The following is a 23984-nucleotide window of genomic DNA, read 5'->3' on the forward strand; positions in this document are numbered from 1 at the left end:
CCAAGAACCAAAATTAAAAGAATAAGTAAGAGAATGATACGACCCAGTCGGACAACCCGTTTTATACTGGAATGTAACTAGCGAGAAGGGCAGTGGGTTAATGGACCGTTCGTGCAAAACCGGGCGGAGACAGAAGGTGCAGGTTGCCAATTTGATGCTAGCAGGATATGTTTATCACGAGGAAAAGGAGGGGAGGTGTGGGATAGGCCTAGAACTTAATGGGATCATATAAGATGAAAAGGACCGAGTAGGATGACATGAAGTATATTGTTTATTATTTCACCTTAATACATTTCCATTAAATACACATTTCGTTGTTCATATGATTATATATTTTAAGCAATGGGGAATGATAATTTTATTTCAATGAAAATAACAAGAATATAAGTAGAATAAATAATTTGATTCTGCTCCAGTTGTCAAGTGTAGCGTTAGGGGCAATAGTGTGCATATGGCAGGAATTAATCACTGCTTATGAGAAACGGTATCTCTATGAAGTCACATTTAAACCTTTTCTTTTCAACAGTACAATTGAAGTACCCCACATAAATATTTCTGTTTCCACAGCTGACAGTTGCCTGCCCAACATGGAGCAAATCCTAAACAGGCATTCAAGGGCAACATGCTTGTCTTTCTGATGCATATTTCATAATGGAGCCTAGAGGGGTTGAGATGCATGCACTATGCTTTATCTTGTCCAACCCCCTCACCTCCCAATTTCAGCCTGTAACAGATTGACTAGTCATACACACACACACACACACACACACACACAACCAACCCGATGAGACGAGGATCAGGACAATAGGCTTTTATCTTTTTCTTTTGGCTTCCTGAATGATAGCAGGCTCTGGCCTCTCCCTAAAGTTTGGCGAGGCTATACGGTGAGTGAACAGTGAGGAACCAAACCTGAGTAGGACAACATGATTGGGAAATGGTTCACGTGGTTCTAGTAATATGATGCAACTCATCTGTAGTGCTTGGTTTCCGGAGACCTCCCTCTGCGGAGTGATGTTTGTAGGAACCTGTGGAACCAGCTAGACAGGCAGGCAAACAAGAAGGCAGTGGGAGAAAGATCTTTTTACTATGGGTCAGTGAGACACAGATTCCCATGGAATGTCCGCTCAGGGTATAAACTTGTCAAAGAAAGAAAATGTTGTGCACATTGCTTCATTTGTGAGTCTAAGTGGAACGGCGATGAGGATGATTATTCTGACCATTATAACAATTTTGACTACTATGACAATTACGACAATTGTGAACTACAAGTTACGATAACAGCTGAGTTTTAAACAGGCTGTGGTGGTGAACCTTACAAACACAAACGCCTATTTCGAATTAACACCAGCGTTGTGTGTGGTGAGGCAGCTTGATATCAATATTAGCTTTAACCAGCAGCAGTGTGGTCTTTGTGACAGACTAAAACATTTGTATTATACTACACCTCTTTAAATGTCCACAATGGCCAGAAATTATATAGGTTAATAGATTTTTTTTTAACATGATCTGTATTCACTAAAGTCAGCAGAGTAGGTAAACGGTTTGTTTTAAAATTCAGAGGCAAATAGGCATACAGTATTTTAAAAAGCACACACACACACACATATATATATAAACTCTGAATAAATCAGATTTTTCAAATGTTCAAATTATTTTCTTCTCCATCCCTTCATCATAAATTTAAATGAATCACAAGGATCTCTAAGAAATGTAGGAGATTTTAACTTTTTCCTAAGCATATTGTTGCACTGTTGGGGCTAACACTAGATGTAGGTCAGGTTAACAGATAGGTCATGGTGTGGCCTACTTGCCTAGATCTACTATATATGGGTGCTGTGCTCTAGAAATTCATGTCATGTCATCCCCTATTGGATGAGACAACATATGATACCGGGGAATCACTGTGTGAGACACAGCTTGAGAAGTCACACAGACAATTCAAGTAATCTACTAACATGCTGCGTGGGACTGCATGGACAACCGTAAGACATTTTGTCATACTGTTTGTTTGCCTGTAACTACAGTTGTGCTCAAAGGTTTGCATACCCTTGGAGGATTTATAATATACACTCACCTAAAGGATTATTAGGAACACCATACTAATATTGTGTTTGACCCCCTTTCGCCTTCAGAAATGCCTTAATTCTATGTGGCATTGATTCAACAAGGTGCTGAAAGCATTCTTTAGAAATGTTGCCCCATATTGATAGGATAGTATCTTGCAGTTGACGGAGATTTGTGGGATGCACATCCAGGGCACGAAGCTCCCGTTCCACCACATCCCAAAGATGCTCTATTGGGTTGAGATCTGGTGACTGTGGGGGCCATTTCAGTACAGTGAACTCATTGTCATGTTCAAGAAACCAAATTGAAATGATTCGAGCTTTGTGACATGGTGCATTATCCTGCTGGAAGAAGCCATCAGAGGATGGGTACATGGTGGTCATAAAGGGATGGACATGGTCAGAAACAATGCTCAGGTAGGCCGTGGCATTTAAACGATGCCCAATTGGCACTAAGGGGCATAAAGTGTGCCAAGAAAACATCCCCCACACCATTACACCACCACCACCAGCCTGCACAGTGGTAACAAGGCATGATGGATCCATGTTCTCATTCTGTTTACGCCAAATTCTGACTCTACCATCTGAATATCTCAACATAAATCGAGACTCATCAGACCAGGCAACATTCTTCCAGTCTTCAACTGTCCAATTTTGGTGAGCTTGTGCAAATTGTAGCCTCTTTTTCCTATTTGTTGTGGAGATGAGTGGTACCCGGTGGAGTCTTCTGCTATTGTAGCCCATCCGCCTCAAGGTTGTGCGTGTTTTGGCTTCACAAATGCTTTGCTGCATACCTCGGTTGTAACGAGTAGTTATTTCAGTCAAAGTTGCTCTTCTATCAGCTTGAATCAGTCGGCCCATTCTCCTCTGACCTCTAGCATTTTTGCCCCCACAGGACTGCCGCATACTGGATGTTTTTCCCTTTTCACACCATTCTTTGTAAACCCTAGAAATGGTTGTGCGTGAAAATCCCAGTAACTGAGCAGATTGTGAAATACTCAGACCAGCCCGTCTGGCACCAACAACCATGCCACGCTCAAAATTGCTTAAATCACCTTTCTTTCCCATTCTGACATTCAGTTTGGAGTTCAGGAGATTGCCTTGACCAGGACAGCACTCCTAAATGCATTGAAGCAACTGCCATGTGATTGGTTGATTAGATAATTGCATTAATGAGAAATTGAACAGGTGTTCCTAATAATCCTTTAGGTGAGTGTATGTACCATTTGTAAAGAAAACATAAGTGAACAGGGAAAACACGTCTTTTATTTCTAATGGGATTCACATTCAGGCTGTTGGTCATAACAGAATGGCACAATCATAAAACAAAACGTGGCAACAAAGAAAACAATTAACCCCTGTTCAAAAGTCTGGATACCCTTAGTTCTTAATACTGTGTATTGCCCCCTTTAACATCAATTACAGTGTGCAGTCTTTACTAATAGTTGTTTATGAGGCCCCGAATCCTTGCAGGTGGTACAGCTGCCCATTCGTCTTGGCAAAATGCCTCCAGGTCATGCAAAGTCTTTGGTTGTCTTGCGGGAACCGCATGTTTGAGATCTCTCCAGAGTGGCTCAATTATATTAAGGTCAGGAGACAGTGATGGGCACTCCAGAACATTCACCTTTTTCTGCTGTAACACTGGAGGGTCAACTTGGCCTTGAGCTTAGAGCCATTGTTGTGCTGGAAGTGTAAGAGCATCCAATGCGCAGCTTTCATGCAGAAGAATGCAAATTGTCTGTCATTATTTTCTGATAACATGCTGCATTCATCTTGCCATTCATTTTTCACAAGATTCCCCTTGCCTTTAGAGCTCACACCCCCACAAAACATCAATGAACCACCACCATGCTTCACAATGGGGATGGTATTTTGTTCACTATAGGCCTTGTTGACCCCTCTCCAAACACAGCGCTTATGGTTGTGACCATAAAGCTCTATTTTGGTCTCGTCACTCCAAATTACAGTGTGCCAGATGCTGTGAGGCGTGTCAAGATGTTGTCAGGCATATTGTAACCAGGCTTTTTTGTTGCACTGGTGCAGTAAAGGCTTCTTTCTGGCAACTCGACCATGCAGCTAATTTTGTTCAAGTATCGTCATATTGTGCTCCTTGAAACAACCACACAGTCTTTTTCCAGAGCAGCCAGTATTTCCCCTGAGGTTACCTGTGGGTTTTTCTTTGTATCCCAAACAATTAATCTGGCAGTTTCGGCAGAAATCTTTCTTGGTCTACCTGACCTTGGCTTGGTATCAAGAGATCTCTGAATTTTCCACTTCTTAAGTGATTGAACAGTACTGACTGGCATTTGCAAGGCTTTGGATATCTTTTTATATTCCTTTCCATCTTTATAAAGTTCCATTACCTTGTTATGCAGGTCTTTTGACAGTTATTTTCTGCTCCCCATGGCTCAGTATCTAGCCTGCTCCGTGCATCCACGTGAGAGCTAACAAAGCAATTGACTATAAACAGACATTAATTGCAATTTAAATAGCCACAGGTGTGGGAAATTCACATTTAATTGCAATTTCCACCTGTGTTTGTCACATTGTGTGTCTATAACAAGGCCAAACATTCAAGGGTATGTAAACTTTTGATCAGGGCCATTTGGATGATTTCTGTTATCATTATGATTTAAAAAGGAGCTATAAAAAAAAAGACAGTTTGTATGGGATGATCAGTCATATTTTCAAAATCAACACCAAAGTTTCACAATTTCTGCCAGGGTATGCAAACTTATGAGCACAATTGTACATGCCTGTTCTGGATACTTAACCATTACCCTCCAGCCTATGTAGCTTAGGAGTAGCCCAGCAATTATTGTACTTGATTGAAGTTTAACTCTTTGTCACCAAGTCTTATATGACAGCTTCAAACCCAAGCAGACAGAGAATGTGATTGAGAGAAAGAGAGACAGGGGAAGCTCTATTTGTTAAGGCCCTTAGCTAAATTTAGTTGGGGGGCCCCAACATTACAGCAGAGCCATCATAATAAGGCCATCATTTATAATAAGGCATAATTGACAGTGATAGTCATAGGGAGACAGGTGAAGACGAGACATCATGGTGAGGGGGTAGACGGTTATTGAATCCGGGTCCCTAGCCAGAATCCGCATATGTGCACGGACCAGGGAGTGTTTCCATTGGACCGCTGGATGAGGGATTTCCTGCAATTAAATTAAATTAAATGTCACAGAAAAGAAGAGCTAGAGGAAGTGTCTGGGGAGAGGGAAGTCTGGGCATCCCTGCTTAGACTGCTGCCCCCTCGACCCGGCTCCGGATAAGCGGAAGAAGATGGATGGGTCACAGAAAAGAATACAGTTTTCGAGGCAATTACCTACATTCTACCCATTTTGTCACAGGGAGGACAGAAACGTTGTCATTTTAAAGTCAACTTTGCTATACCTTGTGTAGTCATGTTAATATTCTGTCTGAGTGAGAATATTAATATTAACAGGGGGCCCCTGAAGCTTAAAGCCTCGGGCTTATATCATGATTAGGGATGTCACCAAATTTGCAAGGGACTTGTACAGATTGTCATGGGCTGAGTGGGTGGGTGGGTTCTCAGTGGCTCACTACCCGCGTTTCTTAACACCATCTCAGCTGCGTTGATGTCAGCTCACAAAACAAGCAGACATCTTCAGGCAGTTATATGCGAGGTTAGGCAAACCTGTCAGACCAAATCAAATCTGAAATCTCTATTGGAATTGGATCAAAAGAGCCTACTTCTAAAAGATCTAGGGCTAAAGGCCCGGAAGCCCAAGCCACAGGCCATACATACTTGGTCATTATTCACACATTATTACTGGACTACAAGTTTAGATAGCAGGCTAGACCTTTCACCAGCCCAACTAAATATTTGGTTACATGGTTTATTGAGTGTCATAGCAATGGAAAAACTGCAGGGGGAAAAAATAAATGTTTTATTGCATTTGCTGTGTTCTGCTACTTACTGTCAGAAACAAGTTGACACGCGACCGAGGGCTACCCTTTGACCCAGACGTGAACACCAGGACTTCAGGAGGTGGAAACACTACTGCTTCGGACACACTGGCAGCCCTGTACACACAGCACATAGAAACACGCACACACACTTGCACACAGACTCACATGAAAATGTACGTGTCGCTCTCCCTGTCTCACATGGAGGTGGTGAGTGATTGGGAAGCGGTGCTGTAACAGAACAGAAATAACTGATGATGTAACCGACAGTAAAGAGGGAAGTTATTATGAGAGGCGGAGAGGAGAGAGAATGGAATGTGACAGATAGAAAGGGATGGTAACACCTAAATTAACCCCTACCTGCTTCAACTGACCCCTGGCCTTCAGTTTGCACAAGTGTTCCAATTGAGTGAAAATGATCAAGGGTGTACCTACTTTGACCATCTAGTGGTCCCTACTGGTGAGTGTGCAACAATGCACGGGCAAATTGGAATCCCATAAGGGACCATGTTTGAGATTTTAGTGCAATGTATTGCAAAAGAATGTATTAATGTAACATATGATATTACATTAGCATTTTTTCCATGTCCGATTTCCAGATTTGGCACATAACCCTGAATAATATTTGCAGTTGTTAATGCTCATTTTATTAATTAAGTGGACCAATAATTGCATCATTCAGGGACATGTGTGTGTCCCACAACCGTGTCCCAAAGTTGATGTGTTTATTATAAAACAATAGCCTCTCTGTGGATGTGGAAGCCACTTCTTGAGTTTTTTCATTTGTAAAGATACAGAGAATACATATAGCTGTACCACAAGAGGGCAGTATATTCAAGGCAGAAGGATCATCATAATGTATCCCACAATTCACTCATTAAAATTACTAGCAGACGCATTATTTAACAAGAAAATCTTTCAGGTTAGAAACCTTTTATGCGAACAGGGACCTGATATGTAGGCTTATACTGACAAGGTATTAAAGGAATATATTCCCAGGAGAAGGCAGGAAACCAAGGAAATGCCATTGCCTTTACTGTTTTAGTATTGACTATCATAAGTACTGCAATGCTAAAGACACTAGCACACAAGGACATAGCTGCAATTGCAGTCTGTATATGTGACAAATAAAATGTGATTTATTGCACTGGTGTGGAAGATAATGGCAACTTATTGATGAGTAATAGCAGGAGCTCCAACTTGTGGTTGGCATTTAAAAATACACTCAGGTCAGACATTTTCAAAGCCTTTTATTACTTTTATAAATGTTATTTTCCAGGTAAGTTGATGGAGAACAAATTGTTATTTCCAGCAAAAACCTGATAGTAATAAGGGTTAACCACAGAGTCTTCATCTTGCCATTTGAGTGATTCAGTCTCACAATATTTAGCTTACTGGGCAGATGGTCTTACGGTTAATATTCCTGCTCCCCCGTTTTAAAAGCCAGTGTAATCAGTGTACTCTACGGTATGTGCAATAATCTATTAACTCTCTACAACATCAAACGATTGAATTATACTTCTGACCTCCACACCAGTCACCTGTGCCTACAGTATCTCACAAAATTGAGTACACCCCTCAAATGTGTGTAAATATTTGGGTATAACTTGTCATGTGACAACAATGAAGAAATGACACTTAGCTACAATGTAAAATAGTGAGTGTACAGCTTGTATATTAGTGTAAATTTGCTGTCCCCTCAAAATAACTCAACACACAGCCATTAATGTCTAAACCACTGGCAACAAAAGTGAGTACACCCCTAAGTGAAAATGTCCAAATTGGGCCCAATTAGCCATTTTCCCTCACCATTTTCATGAGGATCGATAGTGTTACAAGGTCTCAGGTGTGAATGGGGAGCAGGTGTGTTAAATTTGGTGTTATCGCTCACACACTCCCTCATACTGGTCACTGGAAGTTCAACATGGCACCTCATGGCAAAGAACTCTCTGAGGATCTGAAAAAAAGAATTGTTGCTCTACATAAAGATGGCCTAGGCTATAAGAAGATTGCCAAGACCCTGAAACTGAGCTGCAGACTAAGGACATGGATTACTGGAACCATGTCCTGTGGTCTGATGAGACCAAGATAAACTTATTTGGTTCAGATGGTGTCAAGCGTGTGTGATGGCAACCAGGTGAGGAGTACAAAGACAGGTGTGTCTTGCCTACAGTCAAGTATGGTGGTGGGAGTGTCATGGTCTGGGGCTGCATGAGTGCTGCCGGCACTGGGGAACTACAGTTCATTGAGGGAACCATGAATGCCAACATGTACTGTGACATAATGAAGCAGAGCATGATCCCCTCCCTTCGGAGACTGGGCCACAGGGCTGTATTCCAACATGATAATGACCCCGACCACTGCCTTGTTAAAGAAGCTGAGGGTAAAGGTGATGGACTGGCCAAGCATGTCTCCAGACCTAAACCCTATTGAGCATTAGTGGGGCATCCTCAAACAGAAGGTGGAGGAGCGCAAGGTCTCTAACATCCACCAGCATTGTGATGTCATCATGGAGGAGTGTAAGAGGACTCCAGTGGCAACCTGTGAAGTTCTGGTGAACTCCATGCTCAAGAGGGTTAAGGCAGTGCTGGAATATGATGGTGGCCACACAAAATATTGACACTTTGGGCCCAATTTGGACATTTTCACTTAGGGGTGTACTCGCTTTTGTTGCCAGTGGTTTAGACATTAATGGCTGTGTGTTGAGTTATTTTGAGGGGACAGCAAATTTACACTGTTATACAAGCTGTACACTCATTACTTTACATTGTAGCAGTGTCATTTCTTCAGTGTTGTCACATGAACAGATATAATCAAATATTTACAGAAATGTGAGGGGTGTACTCAATTTTGTGAGATGCTGTATATGGTCCTGACCTGTGTCTCCACTGACAACTCTCCCAGCCATTATTGTTATGTTATTTTAGCTGGGTACCACCAGTTTAGAGGTCAAACAGGATGTCACAGAGTTTACAGTTAGATTATAAGAACATTAAAGCCCAATCTCAAATCGACCGCTAAAATATTTTGCTGAATCACAAATCCAACCCATTCCCCAACCCCCCCCCCATTCTCAGATCTCCATTTGTCCATTTGCACTAAGGTCACAAAACTGAGGGAGTTTACCCAGGGTGTAGGGGTTAATTAGCCTGCAAAACAAATACCTTGACATTTTAATATTCATTGGTTACTGAGGTTAACATGAAACAAAGGACATTTCATGCTTGTTTGATTGAATAAAAGTGGAATAAGAATTTCATGATTCAAGTCACAAGTGTGCCTCAAAGTTGATTACTTTTTTATGGCGAATGGATCAATGAGCCCATCACATTTGGGACACACTCATAACTGAAATTATGTTCCACTGTTAAATATTAAAATTACATTAACACTACATTTTGGTTACACTCATTATGTTAGAGGGTTATATTGACCCGAGATGTGAAATCCCAACCCAATATTTACTATTGATATTTTAGCCCCCAACAAATGTTTGACATCTATAACCAACTCATTAGTCATATAAATGATAACATATACTAGGTTTTTTATATTACAATTGTAGTCGGAAGTTTAAATACACCTTACCCATATACATTTAAACTTAGTTGTTCACAATTCCTCACATTTAATCCTAGTAAGAATTCCCTGTTTTAGGTCAGTTAGGATTACAGCTTTATTTTTAGAATGTGAAATGTCAGAATAATAATAGAGAGAATTTATTTCAGCTTTATTTCAGCTTTTATTTTCCCAGTGGGTCAGGTGTTTACTAAGTTAGTATTTGGTAGCATTACCATTAAATTGTTTAACTTAGGTCAAACATTTAGCCTTCTACAAGCTTCCCAGAATAAATTGGATAAATTCTGGCCAATTCCTCCTGATAGAACTGGTGTAACTGCATCAGATTTGTACAGTAGGCCTCCTTGCTTGCACACGCTTTTTCAGTTCTGCCCACACATTTTCTATAAGATTGAGGTCAGGGCTTTGTGATGGCCACTCCAATACCTTGACTTTGTTGTCCTTAAGCCCTTTTGACACAACTTTGGAAGTATGTTTAGGGTCATTGTCCATTTGCAAGGCCCATTCACAGCCAAGTTTTAACTTCCTGACTGATGTCTTAAGACTTTGCTTCAATATCTCCACATACATTCCCTTCCTCATGATGCAATCTAAGTGCACCAGTCCCTCCTACAGTAAATCACCCCCACAACATGATGCTGCCACCCCGTGGTTCACGTTGGGATGGTGTACTTTAGCTTGCAAGCCTCCCCCTTTTCCCTCCAAACATCACGATGGTCATTATGGCCAAACAGTTCAATTTATGTTTCATGAGACCAGAGGACATTTCTCCAAAAAGTATGATATTTGTCCTGATGCAGCATTTGCAAACAGTGGTCTAGCTTTTTTATGACGGTTTTGGAGCTGTGGCTTCACCTTTGCTGAGCGGCCTTTCAGGTTATATCAATATAGGACTCATTTTACTATGGACATAGATACTGTTTTACCTGTTTCCTCCAGCATCTTCACAAGGTCCTTTGCTGTTCTTCTGGGATTGATTCACTTTTCACACAAGTACATTCCTCTATAGGAGACAGAACGCAACTCCTTCCCGAGCGGTATGACATCTGCGTGGTCCCATTGTGTTTATACTTGCGTATTATTGTTTGTACAGATGAACGTGGTACCTTCAGGCATTTGGAAATTGCTGCAAATTCCAACCAGACTAGTGGAGGTCAACAAAAAAGAATTCTGAGTTCTTGGCAGATTTCTTTCGATTTTCCCAGGAACTAGATGTAAACCACATTACCTTATGATAAACCATAATATTTTATAACAAAAAACAAAAATGTATCTATATTTGCTATATGGACAAAATTAACAAATACTTTTAAATGTTCCTAGCTCTAGACAATGTTCTGCTTACCCACATCTTGATATTATGATCAGTGACAACTTTTATGTTTCGGGTCAACACGTTACACACAAATCAGATGAAGCAGGGCTAGTCATCTCTGCACAATAAGCCATGATGATGTTTGCAGAGACTATCTCAGACCAGAGCACAAATGCATTGTATGCATGCATATTGTAGAACCAAAGGCCAGACTTCAGTCATGTCTAGCACCACCTTCATGCCCTGGTTCTTCTCAGGGCTAACACCAGCAAATTTTCCAGTGTAGATCTGCTTATTCCAATCATAACTTCTTTTTGCGTCACATGCCACACATTTGTATTCCATATTTAGGCAAACATTGTTAAAAAGGACAACGTCCCCTAAAAGGGTCTAGCCGTTCATCAACAGTGACTTCAGGTCCAGGATTGGAAAGAAATGGTAAGCACTCCAACCACTTGTCCCACACATCTCAAATGGCAGCACACAACACAACAAAGATTTCCTGCGTGAAAAGGTCATTACCAGTAATAACAAAGATAATATCTTGTGTTTGTGAAAGGTGAGGGGTGATTTAACTTTTAGTGTGTGTGACATTACAGGGTCTCAGTGGGTGAAATGTCTCCAACAGGTGACAGTTCTACACCTCATATGACCTGGTAATGAAGTACTGAGACAAACACTGACCATGGCAGGCATAGTGTGTGTGTGTGTGTGTTTTGAGATGTAGTAAGACAGTTTCCACTCTATATCTCTATTCAGCAGGATTTTCAACAAGTATTTTTATCTATTCTTCACCATCGGGTCATTTTGACCCTAACACTTTTTTAGAGGCCCTTGAAACTCTTCAGTTTGGTCGCCTTAGGTTTTATTTGTTCATAAACACAATGTTAAGGATATCATAAAATTTTGTGTAGATCAAAAAAAAAAAAATGGGATTTCTGACTAATCCAAGTCAAACATGTCAATTTGACCCTAATTTAAGGGTTAATAAAATTAACAAAAAAATCCTGTCCTTTTAGAAGTAACAGCTATAAACTGTTTAGGATGTATTTCATCATTTTTGTGTCACCTTGGATTCAGACATCAGACCTAGCTATCTTGAATTTAGACAAACTAAATCATGTGTTCTTTTAAAATAAACTTTTATTTAGTTTAAAATCACACTATAATAATGTGATATACTTCATGGGATTACACTCCGCTCAGAGAGGCTTCATTCTAGCACACTAGCAAAGGCCTTGGAGGGTCTAAATATTCAAATCTGGCCCTGGAAGTCAATTCCACTCCATTCTTTAATTGAAACACCCTAATCAGGGACCTATTTAGACCTGGGACACCAAGTGGGTGCAATTAATAATGTGGTAGTACAAAGGGCTGAGTCCCTGATTAGTGGGTTGCAATGGAAAAAATGTGGAACTGTCTTCGAGGGCCGGATTGGAATACCACTGCCCTACACCCTCGATTGTTTTCACTCCCTTCACTGTTGTGGAAAGAAAAGAAGGGGAACATGTTCATTTGGGATTCAGCACTTGGATGGTGACGGTTTTGAAGTGCATTTAAGGGTCCTTGTCTTTATCAGAGTTGTGGAGCTTTTGTGAATCATGAAATACAGACCTTTTTCAATTTCAGTGTGGCTTCGCAATGGTTCTCAGTGTAGTGTACTAAATTAAATACTTTTACTTCAAATGGCCATTTTGTTGTCTGATTTATGGTTTTGTATGGTTTCTCATCTCTATGTGAGCTCTCCAGCCTATATGTTTGCCCGTTGCTTGACCTGTTGGTCATTATGAATAGCTGTGGTCACAGCTGTCTCTTGACTTGAGCACCCTATAAAATGTACATGTCAAGTAGCAAATTTTCGGTCCCTGCTATCAATTTAGAAAACATACGTATGTTTTAAATGGCAAAAAAGAATATTCTCCGCAGTTTTATGTGATTGGTGTTCACGCAGTAAAAACAACTTCGAAAAGTATACAGACTAAGAGCATGAGCATTCTCAACAGTGCCAAATTGGAATAAAATGAATAGGTAATCCCACAAATGAAGTATGTAGTACATTTTATGATTGCATAATTTGTGTCACTTGGTGTCAGTACATCGGCTAACCTTTGTGAGCAAAATAAAAAGATATATCAAAGATTATTCCATGTCTGGTCTCCATTTAAGATAAATCCTAACTAATTAAACATTTCTTATTGGTACAATGCCCCACAATACATTTTATTTGAAATGTATTTTTCAAAAAACCCATATGCCACTGTAATTCAAGAACAATCCCGCTGTACACAATGCTGTAACAGTCAGCTGAGGAGAGACTTGATAATAACTCCTGCCCTCTTTTGGCTTGGCATTTCCATAGCTGGCAGAAGAATGTGTTTATGTATGTCTGAATCATACTTATTTGCTGGAGGCCCAGGATGATAAACATGTCTGTTCCATAAACACTGAGGCCCCTCGCTGCAGTAAATCTCTCCCATTCACTGCAACACCTGTTATGTAATATTCCTTTCACTAAGGTGTCAGATGGTCTGCATAGACGACTAGTCTGGCCAGAGCTAAAAGCTGCACAGATAACCAGTGTTCCCAATGAGCAGAATGGCCCTCTGGATATGAATGCCCTGATTCCCTGTGTCGTTGACCGTAAGGTACCTCCATGGTACGACTTATTTAATGGAACTTTGTAAAGACAATCATGCCAATTAGAAAGAAGTTTGGAAATTAGTGCATTAGTTAAATATGTTTTTTTATGCCGCTATCGGTGTTCCATTCTTTGTTTGTCATTCAAAGCTTGTCATCTTCCCTTCTGGAACCTTTTCCCAATTTACAACAACCTACCCAAGCTCATACCAACCCTTAAATTCCACCTTAACCTAACCTGAAACAAGCCCTATACACATACCCTACACAATACCAGTCCCCATATGCCGCATAGCCCAGTCCAAAACATGCCTCATAAACAGGCCGAACCTAACCCCTCAAAATCCCCATACAATGGCCCAACGCGCTTCACATACTCAAGCCCTGTTTGCTGTCCTGCTTGGACAAATATCTTACAGAACCACAAAAATATTTACTCCGGGCAAACTCCTCTCTCTGCCCCCCCACCCGCTACATTATGGAGGTTAAACACGCTCCACAACCTCACACCCGGGTGTTTTATCCTCCCCTTCTCCAAGACAAACTTGGTCGGCCACTACCATAACAGATCGTGCTCTATCGACAAACAGGCTGTATCCGTGTACACAGCTCATCCAGCCCAGCTTTCCCTCAGGTTGGTCTGCGTCGGATATGTGTCAAGTCTGTACTCTGTGGGACGCCAGAGGGCTGTTTTGCAGCACCATCCCAGTCCAGTCCGATGAGCTTCCGAAAAACTGAGCTGTCTCTGTTGGATCCACAGTGTTGTCAGATCCAGGAGCTGTGGTGAAGACCTGATGTGAAGGGATGTCCAGGTACCCTCTATCTTCTACCTTGTTGTGATGTCTGCCTGTGGGTTCGTTTTGGCAGGATAGGGATAGTGAACAGTCATTATCCAAATGGCAGTTCCCTGGGAGGTTTTCCTTACAGCAGCAGTCATCTTTGTGGGCATTTTTGAGGCTGGCACTTAGCTCTCATAGCCAGAAACCTGACAAAGCCCATCGCCTGGGAGAGACTCTCAAACAGGTTTGAAATATGTTTTGTGGGAAGATTGGTGAATCTGTATTGATTCTCTCAACCCAAATGCATTTCTGTCAAATTAAAGTCATAAATTATATTGTAGACAGTGGAGCCTGGTTAGGATAGTGACCTATACACAATTGACATACCGAATATGCAATTCATCCTGTTCAATTCTTGAATCAGTGGTTACTGTGGTTTGTTAAACTTAGGGGAAAAGATGGATTGGTACAACCAGAAGAGCAAAGGCAGCGGACAGCTGCTGCCATCCACCCTCACCCTCACTCTCTTGGGTGTCCTCATCTCCACTGCCCCCCTCCCTCCAACAGCCTCCAGTCGGTCTCTTACACGAAACTCCACCTCTCTTCAAACCCAACTTTCCACCACGATGCTCTCCTCCAAAACCTCTTCCTCTTCTCCTACCTCAGCCCCTCCTCCCTCTCAGTCCTCACCCGCTCCTCTTATTTACACTACCTTTACCACCATCCACCCTCCTTCCAATACCACTGCCTTCACTCTCTCCAAAACCACCCGCTCGCGACTCCCCGATACCTCCCGTTTTCTAACCCATACCTACAGGCGTCTCCCCAAAACGACTGTTACTCGACTGCCCAAAATCTCCCCGAACAGTCTCCTCAAACCTGCCCTCCCACATCTACCCAGAACCACATTCTCCCCCATAACCCAATCTCTTTCACCTCCTCTCTCGCAGCCTTCTCCTGCCCCTCCTCTCCTCCTTATTGCCCACACTCAAATCAAAACCTCCCGCCTTCGACTCCCACGGACTATCAGTCAGCCCCTCCCCAAAATTCCCCACCCTCATCAGCCTGAAACCTCTCTGTATCAGTCCTCTCCGGCTTCTCTCCTCTTGAGCATCACCCACTCTCCTGTCGTTCATCCAACCTCCACCTCGGTACCTGAAACCTCTACTCCTCCTCTCCCCTATACATTTCCTCACCTCCTCAGAAGCCCCCCATCTCCTCTCCCCCACATAGCTTATCCCCTTCCCAAAACCTCCACCGCTCATTACCACAAAACCACCACCCCTCCCCTCACTCTATCCTCTACTGATCTTCTCATCAACACCTCCTCACCCACAGTCCCTCCCATCTCTACGACCTCCAATCCCGAAAATAAAACATCCCCCCAATATCTCCCCAAAATCTTTGTCATTCATCAGCCAAAATCCTCTCGCCATCCTCCTCTGAAAACAACGGTCCCTCCTCCCCACACCAGCAGTGCATCACACTCCCAGTCAACCCTGACACCTCTGTCCTCTTCCCGTCCCACTACTGCTACTTCATGCTTCACATCTACCATCCCTCCCTTCCTTTCAACCTCCCCACGTCCACCTCCTCGTTCCAACGGTACCCGCCCCAAAACCTCCCCCAATTGTCCCTCCAAAGCCTCACGCTCTTATCATCCAAAATCGACCATCGCACCTTTTCCCAAAAGCATCAGCACTTTTTTCTCTCTTTCCTCACCTGCTGCTCCTTTCTATATCACCTCCACAACTGTCCACCCAGTCTCTGGAAGGGCGATCGCTCCCCTTCCCCCTAACACACGTCCCTTACCCAAATCCACTTCCCCTCACACCCCCAAAGCCTCTCCCCCTCCTCTCCCCCACACCGCCCCGCCTCTGTTTCACAATGAGCCCTTCATAGTCAGCTGGAACATTCCTGACCTGGTCTGTAACAGATACAATATCTCCCTGGACACTTCACCCTACAGAGGTGTGGCCACACCTGCCAAGGTAAGAGAAAATACAAGAGAGAATGTGATAGAAACAGTGTGAAAGTTCAAAATGTCCACTACATGGAAATAGGGCTGAAACAGAATACACACTTCACACTTAAACTAAGCAAGCTCAGCAACAGAGTGCCCTTTTCACACGCAGCTCTAGATACTTTTTCAATTCCAAAATGTTTAGAAACGACCGCACGCAATGCTCGGTCATTTGCAAATGGTGGGCAATGACCTGAAGAAACCAATAAATACATCTCTGTTGAGAATCTGTCAGATGTACTCCCAACAACAATATTTCCTTCCTTTCTACTGCCAAGGTGCCTGGTCAATTCCTGTCTTTGTTCTATACTGACCGTCTCGGCCTCTATCCCCGGGTGGACCTGCCTTCCAGGCAGCAGTTCTACGGAGGCATCCCCCAGAGAGGCAACCTCCGGGCCAGTTTGGCCAAGGCCCATGCTGACATCAACTATTATATCCCGTCCAGGTACTAAAATAAGCTCCAAAACTCCAACTTGAACCATTCACCATTTGGCCAACAGTTGGTTTAGATAATTGCCAAGGGGGCCACAACTGAGCTTCTTCTTTATTGGAGTGCAGCTAGAATATAGGATGTCCTTCAGGAACATGAATACAGTACCGGCTCTGCTAGGGAGTCTTAGGAGGCAACTAACTAAATGGAATTTTGTGCCTCCCCAACAAACATACAAAAAAACATCAATAAACGGTTGAGAAACATTAAATAATATGGACATTGTAAATTATTATTAAATACTTAATATTTATATAAATATATATATAAAGACACTTAGTGATGGACACAGACTGATACAGAGAGAGCAAGTTAGCGTATCAATACATTTTATTGATACACTTTGAGCTCAGACGTTTTCATATAAATGTGAATTCTTGAGAAAAATATTTATGCATAAAACCTGTATGCCCATTTAAATGTACATTTCTGTCAGACTTAACATATGTAGTGTTGTAATTTTGCCTAGAATGGATACCAAATATATTAGAAAGCCAAGTTGCTCAAATGTTAGACCTGTCTCGTAGGCATGAGATGAGCTATGATGTCTTGTAACACAAGACACTAATGTTAAGCATGTGTTTTGAATTCCTTTTCTTTTGCAATCGACAAATGACAGTGCAGGTTGCAATAAATTACATGAGATTCCTAATATTATGTCTTAGTTCATTGTTTTTCAACTTGATATACACTAAGTAATATCATAATAGTGCACTTGGTTTAAAATAATACAACCCTGATTCCAAAAATACAACCCTGTAAATAAAAACAGAATGCAATAATGCGCAAATCATTTCAACCCTATTGAATATGTATCCACATAGAAAATAGTACAAAGACAACATATCAAATTTTGAAACTGAGACATTTTATTGTTTTGGGAAAAATGTATGTCCACAAAAAAAGACTGGAAAAGTGGTGTAATGCTAAAAAACTAAACCTGGTGGAATATCACACAACCAATTAGGTCAATTGGCAGCAGGTCAGTAACATGATTGGGTATTAAATTATCATTCCAGGCAGGATGGGTCTGTCAGAAATGAGGATGGGCAGGGATTCATCCCTGTGCAGGCAAATAGTGCAACAATTAAAAAAAAAAAATTCAATGTAAAATTGAAAATAATTTGGGGATATCATAAAATAAAACAAAAACCATGTAGCGTTCTGCAGTGGCTGGGAGAGGTCTTCAGAAAGCACTAGTAGGCAGAGTGTCAGTGGTACAGAGAGGCCGAGTTATGATAACATTTAAAGTCAACTTACAAATATATTTTTCCAAAAAAAAAAAAGATCTTGAGATATTTACAGTGAGGGAAAAATGGATTTGATCCCCTGCTGATTTTGTACATTTGCACACTGACAAAGAAATTATCAGTCTATAGTTTTAATGCTAGGTTCACTTGAACAATGAGAGACAGAATAACAACCAAAAAAATCAAGAAAAATTCATGACAACAATGATTTGCATTTTAATGAGTGAAATAAGTATTTGACCCCTCTGCAAAACATGACTTAGTACTTGGTGGCAAAACCCTGGTTGGCAATCACAGAGGTAAGACATTTCTTGTAGTTGGCCACCAGGTTTGCACAAATCTCAGGAGGGATTTTGTCCCACCCCTCTTTGCAGATCTTCTCCATGTCATTAAGGTTTTGAGGCTGACGTTTGGCAACTCGAACCTTCAGCTCCCTCCACAGATTTTCTATGGTATTAAGGTCTGGAGACTGGCTAGGCCACTCCAGGACCTCAAGGTGCTTCTTCTTGAACCACTCCTTTGTTGCCTTGGCTATGTGTTTTGGGTCATTGTCATGCTGGAATACCCATCCACAATCCATTTTCAATGCCCTGGCTGAGGGAAGGATGTTCTCACCCAAGATTTGACAGTACATGGCCCTGTCCATCGTCCCTTTGATGCGGTGAAGTTGTCCTGTCTCCTTAAAAGAAAAACACTCCCAAAGCATAATGTTTCCAACTCCATTTTTGACAGTGGGGATGGTGTTCTTGGGGTCATAGGCAGCATTCCTCCTCCTTCTCCAAACAAGGAAAGTTGAGTTGATGCCAAAGAGCTTGGTCTCATCTGACCACAACACTTTCACCCACTTCTCTATTGAATCATTCAGATGTTCATTGGCAAACTTCAGTCAAAATATTTGGTGCATTATAATATGAAAAATATGACAAAGGAGACCCTGTTCATATGCTTTCTTGAGCAGGGGGACCTTGCGGGTGCTGCAGGATTTCAGTCCTTCATGGCGTAGTGTGTTACCAATTGTTTTCTTGGTGACTATGGTCCCTGCTGCCTTGAGATTTGACAAGATCCTCCCGTGTAGTTCTGGGCTGATTCCTCATCGTTCTCATGATCATTGCAATTCCACGAGGTGAGATCTTGCATGGAGCCCAAGACCGAGGGAGATAGACAATTATTTTGTGTTTCTTCCATTTGCGAACAACTGTTGTCAACTTCTCACCAAGCTGCTTGGCGATGGTCTTGTAGCCCATTCCAGCCTTGTGTAGGTCTACAATCGTGTCCCTGACATCACTGGACAGCTCTTTCGTTTTGGCCATGGTGGAGAGTTTGGAATCTGATTGATTGCTTCTGTGGACAGATGTCTTTTATACAGGTAACAAACTGAGATTAGGAGCACTCCCTTTAAGAGTGTGCTTCTAATCTCAGCTCATTAGAAGGTTATATGAAGTCAGAATCCACAATATGATGGATTCATTGTGCCAAGAACCGCACTTAACCAAAATTAAGAGACCACTGCACCTTCTTCTTTCCTTTCCAAAAAATTGAAAAGGAAGGTTTTGAGTGAGGAACAGAAGGGTTAAAATTAAGAGTCCACTGCAAATTGAACGCTTCTGTTCCTCACACTTTGGAAAAATAAGTTTCCGGAGCTGTATATTAGCCATACCACCCCACCTTGCCTTATTGTTAAATATTTATGGCTTTCAGCCAATCAGCATTCAGAAAGCGAACCACCCTGTTTAAAGTAGAACCTAATGGCATGCATACTGTATTCATAGAGTTCGTAGAGTTCATTGCAAAAGGAGAGGTCCCCAAAAAATAACCAAGTGAAGCTAAAGATTTAAACAAAAAACAGGTTATTTCATATCAGGTTTGGAGCACCGTAATGACATTGTGAGATTCCAATAACATTTAATTTTGTTTCTCAGCTAAGGTTACACATTCCAATTTCACAGATTACGTAAGTCCTTGTGCTCAGCACAATGCAATTGCATAAATAATTAAATATCCAAAAAAACACACCCATAGCAATAACCTCAGAGTGGCTTTATCTGGGGATAATGGAAAGCTGTCCATTCAGAAAAAACTACCTTAGATACACACACTTAAAATATTCCAGTCAGCCACACTGGAATTGAAGACCCCAATCTTAAGAAATCACAGGAATGAAATCTGGTGGGTACGGCACCTCAACTATGAACACCTAGATTAACGAAGACATGCAATGAACCACTTCAGTGAGTTGGGATCACAAATCTCACCTTCAAATTTCTACAGCAAGTTCATAACTTTGCTGATTCATCCCTTTCTAGGACAGCCCGTGGCTTGGCTGTGATTGACTGGGAAGACTGGCGCCCCCTTTGGACTAGAAACTGGGGCCCTAAGTTCATCTATAGGACCCTGTCGTTAGCCCACGCCCGCTACAGGGACAGCTCCCTCATAGCCCAGCAAGCCACTGCTGCAGCCAAGGAGCATTTCCAGGCTGCAGCCCGCAGCTACATGGCAGAGACCCTGTCCTTGGGTGCACGGCTCAGACCCAACTACCTGTGGGGATTCTACCTGTTCCCCAACTGTTACAACTATGGATGGACGGAGCCAGGTTACACGGGAAGGTGTTCCAGGGAGGTGATGGAGCAGAATGACCAACTGCTCTGGCTATGGGAGGCTAGTTCCGCACTCTACCCCTCAATTTATCTGCAGGTAACGCATATTTTTTCCTTTCTCCTGGTCGCTATTGCTAAATGTCATTTCTTTCAGGTTTTCCCGTGTCCCGTGTGGTCGGGTAGGCTGTACTGAATGTGTAGCACTTCCTAGTTTGGTAAAAGAGAGACTCCTACATGGCTGCTGGATCTCTGTTAGGCATCTCTAGGTGACCGGCACAGTGCCGCCCTGCTGTCGAGGAACCGTGTGCAGGAGGCCCTGAGGGTGTCGGCCCTGCCTGCCCGGCCTGTCACCGCACCTATCTATGTGTACACGCGGCCCGTATTCATCGACCAGAACCGACGCTTCCTCAGCCTGGTGAGGCTCATGGAAACTTAAAAAAATAAATATATTTCCTCATTTGCTATTTGTGTAATGTGTGAGCATTACCGAGGTGTGAAAATATGAAGCAGAGTGAGCAGTCATTCCCCTCATGCCCTGACCAGCACGGTGACCTGTGCCTGTCTGTTTATTGGTATCCAGGGGGACTTGGTTAACACTATTGGAGAAAGTGCAGCTGTGGGGGCCTCAGGAGCCGTTCTGTGGGGGGCCAGTGCCGACTACAATGACAAGGTTAGCCGACACCCTGACACCAATCTACAAAACTCAATGTTACACTCCCTGTTCCCACTGAAAGCAATGCCAACGCCCCTGACCCCTGTCAGGTTCAGAGTTGATGGTGTGCTAACCTAACGGAATGGCTCACCAGACACTGCGCGTGAAATGCCATGTTTCAAAAGCAGTGAACTATGTGGGGTAGAGCACCTTAAAGAAATGACGTAGAATATGTTAGAGGAGCAAAACTATAAATGGAAGCAGGTAGGAAGTAGCCTCAAAATGATACGCTACAACTCTAGCACACATGAATTTGCTTGATCTTCCTTTGATGCATTGTTCTCCCCTGTTCTCCAGGGGTCATGTGAGGCTCTTTCCTCGTACCTCGCCACCACGCTCAACCCGTACGTCGCCAACGTGACAACGGCCGCCCAGCTCTGCAGCGACTTCCTGTGTCAAGGGAACGGGCGCTGTGTCCGCAAGCACTATGAGTCAGACCACTACCTCCACCTGTCCTCAGAGAACTTCCGTATCGTCCGAGCCAGGGGCAGGTACATGGCTTTGGGCATGCTAAGTCTGGCTGACCTGACCACCTTTGCCAGGGGGTTCACCTGTCAATGCTATACAGGACAGACATGCCACCCCAAGCTTCCCACACAACTGTCTAAAGCATTGCTGTTCAGACTGAAGAAGCATTTGGGTCTTTCCAACAAGACAAAGACATTACATAAAGTAACAGCTGATATGGAACAATCAACTGTTGAGTAGAACCTGAAAACATTAAAACACTGAAAGATCAACAATTGATCGTATAGCTCTAGGTTTTTCTGACTGAACTGTTTAAGCACAGACAAGGTGGTATGGGTGCCAAGTCTCCTGATCCTCCTTCAAGTCATGTCCCATCATGCCTCACCAACATAAAAAAACCCTGTGTGGAGAAGCAAACCTTGCACCACATTCTTGAATCCTGGTAGAAAAGAGCAGAGGCCTTCTCATCCTCTCCACACTCAGATCAGGGACTTGAAATACAAATAATGTACTACTATGATTACTAATACTACTACTACTAATAATATGTAAGTATTTGAAGGTCACATTAAGATGGTTAGGGTGACAAAGATGATTGCACATTCGAACAAATGATTGTGTTTGCAGTATTGAACAACCTGCTTGGTTGCTGTTTTGGCTTCTATTTCAGCTATCAAAAGATTGCTTCAAGATAAACATGCTGCAGCCGGAAAACAGATGAGTCTATGTCATGTAAAGCATTTGTCCCTGTAACTTTCTATTTGTCTGTCATTTGACTGTATGTAAATACAGCACAAAATTGGATTCCCAGTGACTGATGCCTCTCTCTCTCTTTCTCTCTCTCACTCTCTGACTCGCAGATTAGTTACTAACCTATGGTTTTGGTATTGTGGAGAGACCTTTTACAGCTGCAGCTTTATTTTACTAATAAGGCTTGGGAAATAAAAACAAAAATCATGTTGCGTGTTCATGGGAACATTATAACAGACTTAGAGATAAGAAAAATGTGCACCATTGCTGGCGTAACCTAATTCAAGTTATGAATAAAGTGATACTAGCAAGAGCACTGTGCAGGATTCTCTTTTCTTTGAAATAATATGACAAGAGCCTCTACTAGTTTGTTCCACATCTTCTTCCCAGGAGTACACGGCCTGAGAATGTAATACAAGTTTTCCCCGCCCAGCCCTAACAATGCCTCTTGGGTGTGCATTGACAACCCCTGCTATGCTATGTAGCCTGTTCTCATCCCTGCTGAAACTCGAGGGGAGGGGGTAACTCAAGTACAGCCCAAAGCCTTATTAAGCATTAACATAGATTACTGTGGGTCATTTGTCATTAAAAGTTAGAAGGATTTACCCTGTGGACAGGAACCTTCAAACTTAATTCTGTAAAGAGGCCTATGACTATATGCATGTTCCTTATAAGGATTGAGGCTGTAGACATCAATACCAAAGGCAGTATTAGCATCAGAAGGCTCTAACTGACAAATAGAGGAAGTCTGCAGAGAGGTAATAAGTCCAGAAGGAGAAGTGAATGATTGTTCTCCTGGGACTCATCTGGCCAATGAGATAAGCCAGTGTTTTGTCCCTGAAGAGCTTCCTTGCCAAATCAGATAGGAGCTGTTGTACCTGGGTGTGAGATGTGTGTGGAACATAACAGGTTTCTACAGTAACTGTCCAGCTCTTCTTACCTCCAAACTGCTTTGTATGAGAGAATGTTGAACGGTCTCCTTGAATACTTGCTACACATGCAAAAAAAAAAAGAAACAGCAGAGTGGTGGTAAACCACTGTTTTTTTTCTGTCTCGCATGCATGCTATATCAGATATAAAGATATGGGAAGTTGCATAGCGATCACTGAGTATTCATTCAATCCACTCACAGAGCAGGGTCAAATGTATTTAGATATTCATTTAAGCAGATGCTCTCCTCCAGAGTGCACAACTTTTCATACTGTTTCAGCCTGGTCCTCCAGTAATAACTGCAGTGAGAACCCTGGCATTGCTAGTGCTATGGTCTAGCAGGCTAAACTGCACACGACATGTGGTTTCTTGTATGTCAGGCACATTGTGGTTTTTAAAATGTTGCACAAATTCCCTAGCTAAGTGACCTGAGAGACGTACAGATGTCTGTTAAT

At 42.4% G+C, this 23984-nt stretch overlaps 1 protein-coding gene across 1 annotated transcript; it reads left to right on the plus strand.

Moving 5' to 3' along the window:
* The first annotated feature begins 14770 nt into the window (after window positions 1–14770).
* Window positions 14771–22089, plus strand: LOC105020148 (hyaluronidase PH-20-like). Its single transcript, XM_010886886.2, has 8 exons — window positions 14771–14885; window positions 15731–15917; window positions 16249–16303; window positions 16614–16780; window positions 20379–20766; window positions 20926–21084; window positions 21250–21339; window positions 21679–22089. The coding sequence occupies exons 1-8, from the start codon at window positions 14771–14773 to the stop codon at window positions 22087–22089; spliced, it is 1572 nt and encodes a 523-aa protein (XP_010885188.2).
* Window positions 22090–23984: the final 1895 nt, after the last annotated feature.

The sequence above is a fragment of the Esox lucius genome, chromosome 23, assembly GCF_011004845.1.
Source record: "Esox lucius isolate fEsoLuc1 chromosome 23, fEsoLuc1.pri, whole genome shotgun sequence".
Lineage (NCBI taxonomy): Eukaryota > Metazoa > Chordata > Actinopteri > Esociformes > Esocidae > Esox > Esox lucius.